Source organism: Pleurodeles waltl, chromosome 8 (genome assembly GCF_031143425.1).
Source record: "Pleurodeles waltl isolate 20211129_DDA chromosome 8, aPleWal1.hap1.20221129, whole genome shotgun sequence".
Taxonomy (NCBI): Eukaryota; Metazoa; Chordata; class Amphibia; order Caudata; family Salamandridae; genus Pleurodeles; species Pleurodeles waltl.
This window is the reverse complement of record NC_090447.1, coordinates 1352632524-1352649010: the sequence shown is the minus strand read 5'-3', so window position 1 is coordinate 1352649010 and position 16487 is coordinate 1352632524. Positions and strand designations below refer to the sequence as shown.

General features: G+C 43.4%; 1 protein-coding gene across 2 annotated transcripts in view; it reads left to right on the top strand.

Annotated features, from left to right (window-relative positions):
* Nucleotides 1-16487, top strand: part of DYNC2H1 (dynein cytoplasmic 2 heavy chain 1) — a 1541159-nt gene that overhangs the window by 141797 nt on the left and 1382875 nt on the right. For both annotated transcript variants that reach the window (XM_069202358.1, XM_069202357.1), the window contains exon 14: nucleotides 8020-8181. In XM_069202358.1, coding sequence (XP_069058459.1) covers nucleotides 8020-8181 — 162 coding nt within the window. The remainder of the gene's footprint in view (nucleotides 1-8019; nucleotides 8182-16487) is intronic.

The following is a 16487-nucleotide window of genomic DNA, read 5'->3' as shown; positions in this document are numbered from 1 at the left end:
CTCTGGCAGGCAAGGAACAACAGTGTCCCAGGGGGTTAGGGTCCCTGGCACACTGTTTTCAAGTGGACTCTGTTCCTGGGGCCACTCCATGGCAAAAGGAGGGGCTGGGACCACATAATGACCCCTTTACCCCCCAAAAGATGAGTCTGACTCCAGGGGATGGGATCCTAGGGGACGAAAACAGCTCAGGAAGGCAGGCCCCACACCTTTTTCCCCAGCACAAAATGCAGCAGTCCCTAGTGGATGGGGTCCCCAAAGCCAAATTCGGCTCTGAGAGGGGGAGCCCCCCCCCCCCCCACACACACTCTCATCCCCAACAAAAGATGCAGTTGGCTCCAGGGGGATGGGTTCCTGGGTCCAAATTCGGCTCTGGGAGGGCGATCCTTGCCCAACCCGACACAAAGGGTGGCAGATCTCGAGGGATGAGTTCAAGAGAGCCAAAAATGGCTCTGAGACATGGCCCTCCTCCCCCGGGGCCGAAACTGGCTCTGGAAGGAAGGCCCCATGCATCTCCTACTTCCCTTGTTGTTTATTAGAGCAACACCCCTGGCCTTTTCAAAAGGGAGCTTTATTTATTTTTTTTACCATGGATCCTCAAGTGGATCCATGGTGCCACTGTTGTTGAATCCTCACAAAACTTTCCTAAAAAAAAGTTCATCCGCCTTATCTTCTTTGTGGGGATCTGTTAAGTGGGGCGGGGTGCGGGCAGGTAGGGGAGAGTGAGTTTCCCAAACTTCATCTTCCCTATGCACTCCCTATGCACTTTGCCACTGAAATCCTAAGAAGCATTTTAGGAAAAATGGCTAAACAGACTTGCACCAAATTGTGTTTTTTTAATGATTTGGTGTAAATCTGTTTAGCCACTTTTGAGAAATTAAGGTTCAAAATGTAATGATATGTGCATGGTTAGTCCTGCAAGAGTACCAATGTACTCCTGCGGTACCGTAAATTAAAAACAAAAACAGAGCAATAGGATTGGTTGAGGGTGTTTTTTTTCCATTGGGTGCTTTGGTGCTGTGGGCCCCGCTGGCCCCTGAAAATTGAAGTTAAAGCAAAAAATACATATATGGCAGCATAGGGGTACATTGACACCCTTGGCCTTGGGAAGTGGTCCCATAGTGCACACCTCCCTCTGGGACCAAGTTATGTTTTTTTGTCAAGCCACAGTAGTCCCATGGAACCCAACAACAGCCCTCCCACTCCTGAGGTACCATTAAGCCCTTGCGGGACCCAGCACAGCCCTCAATGTGGTCCAACAGGAGTACAGTGAAAGCAAAAATGAAAGGTAGGTATCTGTGGGGTGTTGAGCGACCCTGAGGGGTTGGCCAGCAGTGGGGCATTGGCTGCCTACGTGGAGTTGGACACAGGGCTTGGCTGTAGCACATCTGAAGGCCAGGATGGTGGTAGGCTGGGTCAGGCCCTGCAGCCAACCCCACTCTGCCATGCGTGGTGGGTTGGTAGGTGTCCGAGGGGAGGAGTTGAGTGTAGGATTTGGCCAAAGACCAGGCAATGCGTCCTACCTCATGCTTCACATGATGCAAACGCTGTGTGTGGCGGGGGTTTGCTGCCTGTGGAGGTTGGACAAAAAAAATACTGAAATTCAACAGGTATAGTTTACTGAGCTAACTATAACTCACGCCCAGCCACATACTGATTTTGACCTCATATATTACATCACTCATAACATGATAAATTACATCTTTGGTGACATTAGTGGGGGGTTGGAGAAGGAAGGCAGAAGTCTACCCTTCACAAACGTGTGAGTTCAGGGTGACACCCTCTTTCTTTTCCCCAGGTTAAGAGCAATTAGCCTAAATGAGTGAGAATGACCAAGCAGGACTCTTTTTAAAAAAAAAAAAAATGTATATAATCGATGTTGTCATTATCAAAATACTAGGCATGTGCAGAGTAATAGCACGTATCTAACAGGCTTACACATAGGCACTGCTTGTTTATTAAAAAGGCCTGAGACTTACAAAAAAAAAAGCCAGGGACCCACAGGGCTCTTCTTAAACGGCTGAAACATGTAGTACAATTCAGATAGTAGGGTACCAATAGCCCCCATTCATCATCAACAACACCTCTTGTTGTTAGCCCCCTGTTTTTACCCAGCCAAGCTAATCAAGGAATAAAGTATCCAATTAGATTACTGAAGACTTTTTTAACTTCACATTTGTTTTGTCTCTGGCACTGAGAGTTTTTCATCTCCTACAAAAACCCTTACGCCCGCTAATGGTGGTTGTAGCCTACTTTAACTGATCGGAATTTAAGTGTGGGACTGCCCAATCATGCAGCATGCCACAATGTTAGGGGTGAGAGCTTTGCAATTCTCAGGGGCATATCTGTTCTAAATGGGTCACTATAGGTATGAATAGCCCTAGTCTTCCAATTCCTATTTGTATAAAGGTGGAAAAGTGCTCAGATCCACGGTATATCCACCAAAATGCAATATTGATGGTAAATGAACAGCCATAGCTGCAGATAGCAGTGTGCTGCAGCCTTAGGTCTACTACTATAACAAACTGTTTGATCCTGGGCAAACCTTACTCTCCCTGTGCCTTTGTCCACTGATCTAATAATATGCCAGCAATCTGAAACAGGCCTAATGGAGCAAAGAAAAACCAAGGCCATAGTTCAGCAGCTGTCCTCCGCACTGGACTGTTTATTTACAGCTGACTGGACTTACAGCCCAATAGCTGAACGTGCTCCCAAATCTGCATTGGGAAGGGCCCTTCTGCGTTGATGCTCCTATCTACCAATCGTTGATAGGTACCTCTTTCATAGCGCATAATGGACTGAAAGAGCTAGAGTTACTCGTCGTTTGAGAGAGTTAACAGAAGGGAGGGAACAAAATACGGGTCAGTTAGAGTCCCGCAGTGCCTCTGTACTGGCATGGGCACCTGGCCTTGGGCCTCGGACAGCTTGGGGGGGAGGAAGCAGAGGCCTAACAGCTGTAAGTGTCAGAGCACGAGCCGAGCCGTCAAACGCTGTAAATCAGGCACCAAATGCCACTAAATAACATCATAAACATTGTAAATTAACAAAAATATTTTTCAACATTTTTCAGTGTCTCAATTAAGTTCATACAATTATATAACTGAATTGAGTGATATTTGTTGAAAGTGATATTTTTTAACCTTGGATCTTTCAATAATACCTCTTGCCCTGACAATGTTGCTCCCAGTTACCATAAAAGTGTCAGTCTGTAATGTGTTCTATTTGTATAGTCTATATTGTTATTAAATGTAAAGCCAGATTAGTTTATATGAATATATAAGTGATGTTCTTGTGTAGCGCATGTCCTGTACCGAATTACTTCAGTGTCCTCTCAAACTAGTTGGTTAATGAGAAAGATGCATAGTGAAGTAAACTGATGGGCTGTGGACAAGACAAATTGGTCAAGTGGGAAAGATGGGATTTGAACTCAGGATTGCATATCGTGCAGTTCAGAGACTGTGGGCAAAGCCACAGGAATGATGTGATTTTGCGCTGTGCGGTTTTCTGTTTAGTTATGAAATTACTGCAGCTGCCACACAATTCATCACCTTCTACATATTTTTTTAAAAGATTGCTACAAAAAAACAGTTTGTAGCGCATATGCGTTGCCAGGCAAAAGTAGGCCCTTTTGTCACGGACAGGCACATCACATTTCAATGCTGGTTGCTCTGTTTAAACTATTATAATGGGGAGAATCCGTGGCCGAAAGAGTGCTAACGTGTGAAAAGGATATAATTGCGAGCTAATACTACTTCAAAAAAGTGCCACGTCAATCTGTGTAGTTTAGCTTTCTTTCATGAATTATTTTTTCTTTCCTGCATAGAGTGGCCTCTCTTCCGTTTAACACCAGATGCCGTTGCTTTGTGTTCAGTTATTCAATTATTATTATTTACTCAGTGTTAGTATATGGAGTTCAATAAATACACTTATCACACTTTAAATCAAACTGACACAGGTGCATAGTCATAAGATTTGAAGGTGTGTTTTATTTGTTGGAGTGTTTCCACAGACACTGAAGATCAGTGACAGGAGATACCTGTCTGAAATCATGCTGCACTTCCCAAGCTTTTTTTTTGAAGACCTGTAACTGAAGGACAAACTTTGTAGGGACTCTGAAACCTCTTCTAATTTTCTAATTATGTAATTGCGGTGTTGAGTCTCCCCTAAAATGTGTCTTTTCTACAAGGGTGCCGAGACAGCAGTATCATCTCAACAAGTAACATTAACTTAAAATAGCATGTCCTGCCTTCCCGTACTCTACTGGCTCGCCTGGCTCGACAAGCAGAATGATATTATGAGAGGCTCAACACCTCAATGACGCATTTAGATAATTAACACAAGAAAGAAGTCTCAGAACTCCCACCCCCCCAGAGCCCCTCCTCCCCCCCCCCAAGAGCCTTGCTCCTCAGGTTACCGCACCTTAGGGAGACTTTGGCATGTTACAATATGTCTTTAGAGAGATATGCGCCATATCTGACAACTTAAAAACGAATTTCACTGTGTGAGGAGGGGTGGGGCCTTGGACTGGGCGGGAGCAGTGCTTAATTTATGCTCGTTGTTTCCGGTGCTGAGCACAGGCACTTATTTTTGAGGGCCGGCGCTTATTCTTCAATCTCAAGCCATTTGCTGCGAGCAAAAGCCACGTATGGGAAAGACGGAGGAAGGGAAAACAAAAAAGCGACACAAAGGGAGAACGTAGAAAGCTGCTAGAGTGAGCTGAAGGGGGCAGGGAGTGGCTTTAAATGGATTGAAAAGGCCCGAGATGGCTTCAGGATTACGCCGCCTCATTATTCCGTGTTCCCACATTTAATTGCAGCAGCCGCGTGTTTAAGACGAGGGTTTGGGCTCAGACACGTTTTCATTTACAAATTAAGCACTGGGCGGGACCCCACGCAGAGAACTACCTAAGAGACACTCTAATTATTCACCAATTCTTCCAGCCCCCCCCTCCCCATAAATAAATAAAGGGCCTCTGCGGTTGCCGCCGATGTCCTCAGAGGTTTTCACCCACATTGACTATTTACAACCTTCAAAGACAAGCTGGAAAGCTACTTTGTGCAGTGGTTTTCAGCTCACCTTCCCTGCCAACGTGTGATTTCGGATCCTCTCTGGGTGTCCGTGTGAAGAAATCATGTGGCACACGGTGTATCGTGTGAGTTGGCAGTTCTGATGTTCTGTCTGACACTATTTAATCGTGCTCATCCTACCCAACGTATATCTCGCAAAACAATGCAAAACGTCAATTTAAAACGTTAAAAAAAATAAACATTCAGCTGCGCTTAAAATATGGCAGCGATGGCCATTATTTCCCTGAAAATGCCTACCACATTGAAGAAATATAACTTTATTCCCATACCACACTAAAAGTAAATGGATCCGGACCAGGAAAAAAGTGAAACCTATAGTGTGCTTTTCAGTCTCAACGAATCTGGCTTGTAGGAAATATGAAACGTTATCATGTGGAAATTGTGAGGGTAACAATAATTCATCTTTAGGGAAACGTGCAGCCTTATTGCAAACATAGAAAGCTGACTCGTCTTATCCCAAATATTTTGCAAATAACTCGGTAAGCATCCGCCCTATATACCAAAACCTGACTGAACCCAATGTGACAATGACTAAGCAGCGAGTTCCACGATGGCCGCCCAGTTTGGCTGGCTTTCACACCCCTCAAGACATCTGACCACTATGCACCCCAAGGTGTTGAACGGCGTTTGTGAGACATTCGGCTTTGTCACTGGTTGCACAGAAGTTAAACAAACATCGGCAAAGCCAAATCAAATCTGTGGGGGGTGGGGGGAGGAGGGAGGAAGGGGTGTTGTCAGCAAATCAGTGCGTGACTGGGAGAACTAATACTAGGGCTAGGAGAGGATCGGGGTGGTGGGGGGAGGAGTTAGCAGACAAGTGTGCCAGCACAAACAACGGGGTCTGAGGGCAGGGACACATGGGTTGCAGCAGGGATCGTATCCAATTACAACACCGTGAGACCAAAATTCTTCTGAGTGGGCCAAAAACAAGGAAAGAGAGAAAAGCCATTGAATCGGGAACTGACACCTTAGATCGACAACAAAGCCAAATAATCATGTGAAAATGACTGCCCCAATATGTTATGTATTAGAAACTATTGATTTGCTCTGTAGCGAGACCTAACAATAATGGAATGCCATTGAACTACGGAGCCTTTTCTCCTGTCTTCCATTATGGATTTATGAATCCATCATACTCTGATTGGCATGCTGTCAAAGAAAAATATATATATTGCTGTTGCAATTACCCAGCATTTTGCACTGGGAACTGTGCTGGCAAAAGTTGAGAAAGATAGGGCATAGTGGGCAGGGTGAGAAGACCATGATCCTAAGGACACCAAATGTTTTTTTTTTTAACTTCTTCATGAGGTTCTCTCATCAGGGGCCCGATTCATAGATTCTAATTAAAAAAAAAATTGTTGCCCCTCAACAGGGCACAACCAGTGGCTGTGGGTTTGACTAAAGTGGGAATTTGGTGGTGGACTTCACCATAGCCTTGTTCCTGTGCAACTCCAACTGTACTTACACAGTTTGGGATTGGATGCTGGTGGATGGTTGTGTGCATGGCCTGGTGGAAGGCTGAGCCCAGGAGGCATTCCCCAATGTGCATGGCCAGAAGCTGTTAACAGGAGGTGTAGAAGACACATGAAACAGTTGGGTGCAGGGTCTGACCAACACCCAATGTGCACTCCGAAAGGCTGCACGCTGTGGGGAAGGTATTGCTGTAATAGAAACTGGGTGTAGTATATTGTAAAAAATATAAATGCATAAAAACAGTTAAAATGAAGTTATTGTTAGGTTTGGTCATAAAACATAAATGTATGTGTAAAAAATCTCTGAAATTCAACTAAAAACACTGTTAGAATACAGATATGGTTAGGAATTAAAACCAAAACCTGATTGCAATTCACTAGTTTTGCTTAGTTCAACATCCATAACCGCATTAATGCAAACCAAAACTTGCACACTAAATCCAGTGCTTTATTGCAGTAACAACACTCAAAAGCACAGCAGCATTTTCTAACTACACATACTGAAACCAAGAAATACTCTTATTACCAGTATTCTAATTAATACTGTTAATGTTAATGTGATACATGATTATACCGGTAAGATTGTTCGTTCTTTGTATTTTCATCTGTCACTTCAAGGGTGATGTCATGCATATTACATTTAGTGTACGTGTTATGGTTTGTATGGCTTTTGTGCACGCTATTGTTGCAGAGCTAACCTACCATAATTAGTGACTTCCAGAGTTTTTGGTTTCAATTCACTACCATAACTGTATATAAACTGTTTTAACTGAGGCAGTCTACCGGTCTACAGCTGTATACCTGTCTCACTATATAGATGTAAATATACATGTATACGGTTTATTATTGTTTAGCAATAATATGTATAGGCCACCATAGAACACAGAATTCTTATTGCCAGTATTGTGTTTTGTGTGGGTGTAATTCTCACAATTCATTTTCATTCTGATGAACGAACGGTAAAAACAAAAGCGGACTGTTCCTATTTGTTTTTGTTACCTGCAAATTAATATAAGCAGCCCAAGTTGTATTTGCTCGTTAGTGGGGTACATTGTGAAGAGAGAATTCCCAAATGTACCCACAGACTTGGACAGCTGACATTGTGAGGTTACACATAGCCCAGACATTGGGTACATGTGATAACAGCAGGCAATAATGCAGAATTTTATTTCATTTGTTCTTTATAATGTTAAGTATATTCTTTATGTTTTGTTATTAGTCGTGTTTGCTAATGCTCTAATTGTTGTAATAATTTCTTGGCTTTTTATACAGCAGGTTAGCATATAATAAGTTGTGAGAACAATAATGTTGTAGTCTCAGACTCCTTAATTAAGTGCAAGGGCCCACCTAAAACAACCATATCAGGTTTTCTGATAGATCTGATGTTATATAAAAAATAAGGCAAGATGTGTCATAATTTTCTAACTTGATTGTGTTGATTATTGTGATGCTCTACCTTGCAGAATTCAAAGGCAAACTCTGGGGAATCTGGACATAAAATTCAGATAACTTGGGATAATCCAAAAGAATTGGAGTCTTACATCCAGAAACTTCAAAGTGCTGCTGAACGACTTGCAACTGAAAATAGAAAGTTGCGGAAATGGCACATAACCTTCTGTGAAAAGGTAAGTTGAATTATAGTAGTCATAAATGACACATTTGAAGTCTAATTATCAAGTGTTTTCCCATGTAGTCATAGTTAAAGATGCATACTTGATTATGAAAATCTTTTGTTATGGTAGAGTGCCACAGTTTGATTTGTGAATAAGAAAGTTTGTACTTGGGGAAAAAAGGACATGTACTGTGCGATCACCACCATGGGGCTCGCATATAACTTCACACTGTTGCGTTACCTTTCTGGTTTTAGGATTTCTGTTTGCAAACTATTCTGTTACTTCTAGTCCTACAGGTTGCTGTCTGAGCCAACTCTTAGATACTTACAGGGCATTGGTCTGTTAAATGAAAGGTGGGTCCTGATGCATAAAGGTGGAGGTTGGGCTCAGCGCCACTGGTGAATCAAGCTGACTTCATCTTGGTCAGTCAGCGCTACGGAAGGGTCCACTGGCAGAAGGTTATCTGGTGGCCCTCACAGGGTAAAAAGGCACACCAAAGAGAGCCAAAATGAACCTAAATGTCTGCAGCACGACATCCTTAAATACCACACCTTTTAGTCCTCTGTCAGCACTGGCTATGATTCAGGCAGTATCTGCTTTGTATCCATCTCCAGAGCCAGCAGCGGATCCAGGACTATTTTCAGAAAGAGCCCATCCACTGTCAAGATGGATTGCTGCTTCAAATACTGCGGATGATGAGGGCTCCCCTCCAGTCCCTCTCTCCCTAAATGCAGTACTTCTAGAGGATGGGGTCATGTTTGGGTCAGACTGGGGACTGTTCAAAGTCTACAACATGTCCCTCAGTATGTGGAGGAGACAGATAATTTGCTTCCACCTCATTTCGATGCTTTGTTTCCACCTCATTTCGATGGCGGATTGTATCTCAATTTGCAAAACGCCAGTGGCTTGGATACCCCTTAATAGACCTCCCGGATTCCCCTTTAAGGTCTCAAATTGAGGAAAGTTCCTCCTTTCCTGTAGTAGTTTGCTGGGTGGCAGTGGTCTGGAAATTACAGCTTCCCATGTGACTGACTAAAGCTTTCCTCACATAAATTTTACATTTGCGCTGTTGAACTCTGAACCTTTGATTCCTTTCAACAATGCCCTGGCAAACCCGCTTCCGGCTGTTTGGTCAAAACGGTTTTCAGCTGCGGGTGCTAGTCACCCGATTACAAGGCATCACTGGTCAGTGGAGCGGATTGAAATTTTCTGATGGAATGTTCAGCAGTAGAAAGTCTTCTTGTACAGGCCTCCAAGAGTCAGGTCAACTTTCTATTTTTCGTACTTGTCCATCAGATAATCAAACAGAATTAATGTCATAGGCAAAAAAATATTTTGTTCTGCCAATTTGTTTTACACTTCCTGAATGCAGTTAGTTTGTCTCTTGTGCTGTTACACGCACTCCTTTTGAGGTATGGCATTAAAGGTGGTGCCAGATTTGCCAGAGGATAGATGCAACGTCTTCACTAACACAATAGATGATAATCAGGATACTATTAAGTATGTTTTACATTCTGGACTCAACATAATGAATTCTTAAGCCTGTGGTATGGGTACAGCATCTTTATTGAACCATTTGCCCTCCTGCATTCCACTGGATTCTCAGGTGGACTCCAGCCTCATTAATGGACATGCTATTTGATGGATCTTGCCATTTTGTGGAGACCACTAATGCAACCTTGGAGAAATTTAAGGACAGCAGAGCTACGGCCCATTCACTGGGGATTGCTCCACAGTTTCATCAACTATAGAGGAAATTCAGATGATACCAAAGGTAGCACATGGCACCAGCGACAACCCTCTCAGCCTGTACAGCAGGCCACACAAACATTTCATAGAGGAGTAGAGGAGGTTTCAACGCATGAGACCAACAACAGTAGCAACCCTCTTCATCCTCCTCTTCTGCGTTCACCACTGCTAAACCTCTTTAATTCACCCTTCAATCTCATGTTGTAACAGGTAGACAAAAGGATGATGTTGCATCCTGCATTCCGAACTGGTAATTCATCACATTGGACCAATGGGTACTTCAAATTATCCAAATTGGTTATGCCTTTACCTTTCTGGACGTACGTCCTGGCTTTTCCCCCCAACCCTGGGTTTCTCTCAGTTGTCGGCAGAGTGTGTGATTTTTGTGTGGCAGGAAGTGATTATATTGCTCCACAATGAGTCGCACAAAATGGTACTGGAGGCAGAGAGAGGACTGAGATGTTATTCACAGTACTTTTTAGTTGCCAAGAAGGACTGAGGCCAGTTCTAGACCTTAGTCTCTTGACATCCTTCCTCATATAGGAGATGTTCAAAATGATGGCACTTGCTCAGGCTTTGCAGGCCTTGGATCCTGAGAACTGAATGGTGACCTGAGGGATGCGTACTTTCATGTGACCGTCCTGCAGCTACACAAGACATACTACCACTTTTTGATGGTGACACTAATTCACCCTACTGCCTTTTGGCCACAGCCTCCTCAGTCTTTCCACCAGTTAGTGGTAGCGACCCATCTTTGCCAGTCAGGGATATACTTGCTTTTGTACTTCGACAATTGGCTTCTAAAGAAGCTCTTGCTTCAGCCAAGTGTCATTACTGTCCACCCTGGTATTTTACATCAATGAGCCCAAATCCAGTATCAAAAGAGAAGCGAGTAGGTCCATTTCTACTTCTAGGAGAGACCAATTGTAAATTTTGGACATTAATTTTGGCAAAATGACCATACTCTGAAAGAGTTTCTACACCATCTCAATTGCATTTTTTCCGACAGAGCAAAAGACTGGTGAAACAGGAAAATGCTGAAATATTCCCATTGAGAACAACCCCAAACACAGCAATCTCCGTTGTAAGGGTTAATTTTTTGAACCCCAAGGTATCTCCTAATGAGCCACTCCTATATTAAATATAAAATGTCCACACTGTTCTGCAGGTGGTTTTCTTTAAAGAAAGGGGGCTTCTATCGGCCATGTAGAGTGGAAACGTGACACACCTGAAACTGTAGTTAAGCTTTAAAACATATCTTGCATGCAAGCAAGTGAGGTGAGTCCATGCCTTCTATAGTTATGAAGTAGCCTTATCATCTGGGACATTTTGGCCACCGTCAACAGCTGAGCAAGTAGAATTGTGGGCTTGTAGTTTTGCATTTATCAGCTCAAGTTGTGCAGCTGGCCAGTAATTCAAATCTGAAAATGTCACACTGATTTTGCCAAGTGTTTACTGAAACGCTGAGCAGCCGTTGCACAAGTAGAGCAACACGCTGCAAACCCCACTGAGGTATTAACACTTGCTAAATAATAATAAAAAAAATCCTTGTTTTTTTGTGCAGCATTTCATACCACACGTTTTCCGTTTGTAATTGCTCTACATAACAATGTTAGTATTATTGAATTTACTGAGCTCGCTCTGGGAGTATGAAAGGCTGAATGGGCTTTCCAGTCCACCTACCTCTGCCTTTGAAAAAACATTACCAGCATCTGTTTTTAACAATGTATCCATCGCTCGGGCAGAGCCTGGAAGTCATGCTTGCAGAGGTTCTTGCAATCCAGTTGTTTTTATCTAGTGATGCGGTCTGGACGTTTACATTTCTGAACACAGCTGTACGTTTGCAGTCTTCTTTCAGTAGTTTGTCACCGCAACATGCTGCAGCCTTGTCTGCTAGCTCTCCATATTAGCTGCTCATCTCCACTTCTGTTTGGTGTCATAGCAGCGTCTGCTAGGCCTTGCTGCAGTAATGCAGCCCAGTTTAAAAAAAAAAAAAAACTCGCTACTTTTGTGTCTGAGTGACAGCACACAGAGGGTGACAAGTGCATCTGCAATGAGCTCATGCAGTGTTCAATCAATGACATTACTCACTCTCAAAGCCTGGGATAGGATTATTGCCTGATAGAGCAGCCCTTTAACTAATGCCTAATTCATTCTAAAGCACAATAACTACGTAGTCTAATCTGAAAATTCTGTTTTACAGGTGGACACACACAGTATGGAGTCCGTATCAGGTGCCCAGAGTATTATAGCTCTTCTCTAAAGTACTGTTTCATATGTACCCAATATAAAACTGGTAGTGTAATAGCATATTGCGAACATTCTTCAGAATGTGCTTCTGGTTCTCCACACAAACGTTTTTTACTACTATTGTTAACATTTTACTTTAGTGGGGGTGGTAAGACACCTGGATAGATCACCTTGACCATAAGAGGGAATAATACATATGGTACCCATATCAGAGAAAATGGGAACTGGCAGGTGTCTGTCACTCCTCTCCCGAAAGAGTTATACTCCTTTAGACAGGGGGTGTTAAGCAACACAGTTGAGTACATCGTGCGGCAAGAAAAGGCAAATTATGCGGCATAATGCACACATTTTATAAAAGTATTTTTTCATCAGTTTTATACGTGGTAACACTGTCTGCGCATTAGTTCCTCCTCATTAGGGTCAGTTTAATACCCATATCTAGCAATAAGGAACAGAAAGGTGACCAGCCCAGCTTTGCAAGGAGCTTTCCATTGCGCAACATGTGTTGCTACATTTGTATTCAATTTTTTTACATTTGAGCTAGAAACCTTTTTTTTAAAAAAAATGTACAGATAATGCGCTTGATGATGGATTATGTGGCAAATGCGGCAGATCTATAACTATGCGAAAATCGCAGCAGCCACACAATCACATAATTCCAGTGGCCTTGGTTATTATACACAAATCGTCTATAAAACATACATATCGAAAATATGGTAATTATTGCCACAACCTCAGCATGCATAACTAAATCAGAGCTTACCCAAGGAAAGCCCCAAACATGTCTCATCACACATCTCTATCTATTATTATAAGTATCTTCAGTCACATAATTATTTGCCTGGATCACCTAACTAATTTACAGCATACCAATCCACGTTGGTTACCCCACATACCTTACGTCACTGCAGTCGTAATATGATCTTTCAGCATGTCTGCCTCAGCATATTGTCTGTGTGTTAAACTCCCACCCTTTCCTTGCTTATTTTTACAATTAAGCTTCCAGTGTTTTCCTATAGGGAGGGAGGGGGCCCTCCTGCTCAAGACATTTTTTGCCACTTATGTTAGCATAATATTCTCTGTTGCAGAAGTGCATGGAAGGCAGTGATGTCACAACTGTGCTTCCTTCCAAGTTACTTCTGTGTAAGGTGTGATGGTCTTGTTGCAGCGGCTGCAGGCAGCTGAGCAGTCGCGGCTCGCACATCTTAAAAGAGGCGGGTGCAGATCGGGAAGGGGAAAGGGGGACAGGGACAGGTGGGAGCGGGGGTTTGAGAATACATTAAATGATTCTAAAAATAAAAACGTACCTTAACTTGCCACTCTCCGCTCCTCCGTTGCAGGGTGTAGGCACAGGCTCCCAGCCTGCCCTGCACCAATCCTGATGCTGCTCAAAGCAGTGTCAGGATTGGCTGGTAGCGCCCAGCAAGGGCGCTCCCAGGCAGAATGGGAGCCTGTGCAGGCTCTCTCCAGGCCGTCAACCCTATTGCCAGGCTGGAGACAGACTACTGCGCGTGTGTGTTTGGCCGGCCGGCCAAACACACATGCGCTCAGAGGGAGAGTGCATAGCACTCTCCCTCAGTGTACGTCACCCCTGTGGCCCGCCCCTTTCAGAACTAAAGGATAATATGGCATTGGGTGGCGATGCTCCTCCGCCCATATGGAGGAGCCGCCCTTGCAGCTGAGAGATGGAAAATTCCTTCTCTGTTTTGTTAACATGGCTAAGGTCGATATACAGCTTTAACAATAATGTCTGAAAATAATATGGCAATCTTGCTCACACTTAACTAACACTCTCTCTCTCTCTCTTTCATGCTCGATCTCTCTCTCGCTCTCAACTACCTGTTTTTTGTGGGGCTTCTTTCCTTATACCTGTGCACGTGAGGCAATTTAAGGGACTGGTTTAGATGTTGGTGGGCTGGTTACTCTGTAACAATGGTGACTGATATCACGTCCGTCAAAATCTAAATCCCATTATTTCTTATGGGATTTAGATTTCAGCGGGCGGGATATCTAAATTAGGCCCTAAGTGTTTGTATGATGTGGAATTTATAAAACAACAGCTCAAATGCTAACTTTGCCATAATAGTCAACAGGTTTCAGACGGGCTTGAAACTTTACTTCGGACACTGTTCATGGTGCTTGCTTAAAAGATAAAAGGTGGCAGCACACTATCTTATCCTGTTTGTCAAATTCAATATACATCCCTCCAGAAGCTCATCAGAAGTAAAGGGCAGGTTCCCAAAGCCTTTTCAGTGTACTTCATTTGTTTACATGAGATTGGTTTGAGGGAGGTTAGGGCAAAATCAGAGTTTCTTGAAATATGAGCAAGTTTCTCTTTTGTGAAGCTGCTATGGCCCTCACTGTGAGTAGTCCACTAAAAATCCCTGAAAAGTCACCTCACCTCTAAATTGCCATTACTAGGGTCACAGTAATTCCAGGGGTGGGGAAATAACAGGGGATGATAAGATTTTTGTGGAAGAAGGTGTGGGCATTGGTATTTCTGTGCCCATTCCTACATGTTTTCCCCAGTAGTTTGCATGGAGATTGCAGCTGCTTTCAGGAGCCGGAATCTTCATTTGGCTTGCATGTGTTATGATATGCAGCTAGACAGCCCAAACCCAATAGAGGAGTGGCCCTGAACCCTTTTTGACAGTCTTAGACATGAATGTAATTGACCAAACTATCCCCTGAAAGTGATAAATGGAGAGGGATAATTGCCCTTTTTGGTTTCCCTGTGTGTGCTCTTTCAGCCTGTCCGTGCATGGTACAATGGCAGAGGCTGCATTGGTGCCCAAACGCTCACCTTAGAGGCTCAACTCTGGAAGGCATCCTGTACTAGCAATTTTGGCTTGCCATGTTGCAACAATCTGATTAGAATTTTAGAGTTAAATCTGTAGCATGTGGAACATATTTCCACAAACCAGGACTAGCATGGGAGGATGGAAGGCAAGATCCGGGGGTTGTGAGCAATTTCCATTTGTTGCATTTATGACTACCTGCTTCACAGTGGAGCCTGCATCGTCTGTGCACTTGTTTTACTTGCCCTTGAGTTGTGCGTCCGCAGCCAAGATGGCAGGCTCCCGTATGTCCCTGGGAGAGTCCCATTTTAAAATGACACTGGCCTTTAAGAGGGAGGTGTTTCTGGTCACTTTTGGGTAGGAAAGATATTTAGTTCTCTCCAGATCACTTAGAAGATGCCTGCCAACTGCATTCAGTGTTGGAGTCTCCCCACTGTAGGAAATAGAATTACTGGTTCTTGTCATGATGAAACACAAGCAAACCCCAAATTAATCTGTGTTTAACCCTCTGGTATCTTGACACAAAAGCAGTCAGACTTGACTTCCAGGCAATGTGTTAACTATTTATGCATCACAAACAATAATAAAGTGAGAACAAAACACAAGAAACATCCTACACCAATTTAGACAAATAGAGTAAAGTTTAATACATAATTCTACACAAAATGACAAAAATCCGAACAGTAGAACCGGAGAAATGCATTTTTAAAAGATTTAAATAAAAATAGTGCTTAAAAGGAGAAAGCCCCAACTCTGATTATCTGGTCGTGCCAGAGCTGGACAAAGTCACAAGTTCAGGCCGACTGCAATGGAGCACAGGCCGGCTATAGGGACCAATTTAGGCTCTTTGAACAAAGTACCTTAAATCCTGGTTGCAGGTCGTCCTGAGTTCTGCATTGAGTATGCACCGCGCAGTGGTGATTCGGGGCTGCATTGCGAGGTCCTGTGTCTAGATGAATCACACAGCGGCAGTTCCGTGGTGCTGCTGGGCTGCGATGCAAGGTCCTGCATCAAGGATGCGTCACACATCAACAGTTCCGAGAAGCTGTGGGGCTGCGATGTGAGATCCTGCGTCGAGGATGCGTTGACTTTCCTACCTGCTCCCAACTGAAAGTTATCACTTATTAAATGTAATAAGGTAACTCAGTGTTATCCTATGTGTTAGACCTGTCAACCTTAGGTGGCTTTCCCCAAACGTTTTGCCTTTGCCCTCTGTTTTTTTGCTGAAATGTGTTTTTGTTAGCTTTAGGACTCTGTGCACTGCACCACTGCTAACCAGTACTAAAGTACTTGTGCGCATTCTCTTAAACATAACAAAATTGTCTTTCACCTGATTGGCATATTTGATTCACTTATAAGTCCTTTGTATAATGGCATACCATATACCCAGGGCCTGTAAATTAAGTGCTACTACTGGGTCTGAAACACTTACTGTGCCACCCATTAAAGTAGCTCCTTAAAACATGCCCTAGATCTGCTATTGCAACCTGAATTCAGTTTTAAACGGACCATTCGATTAGG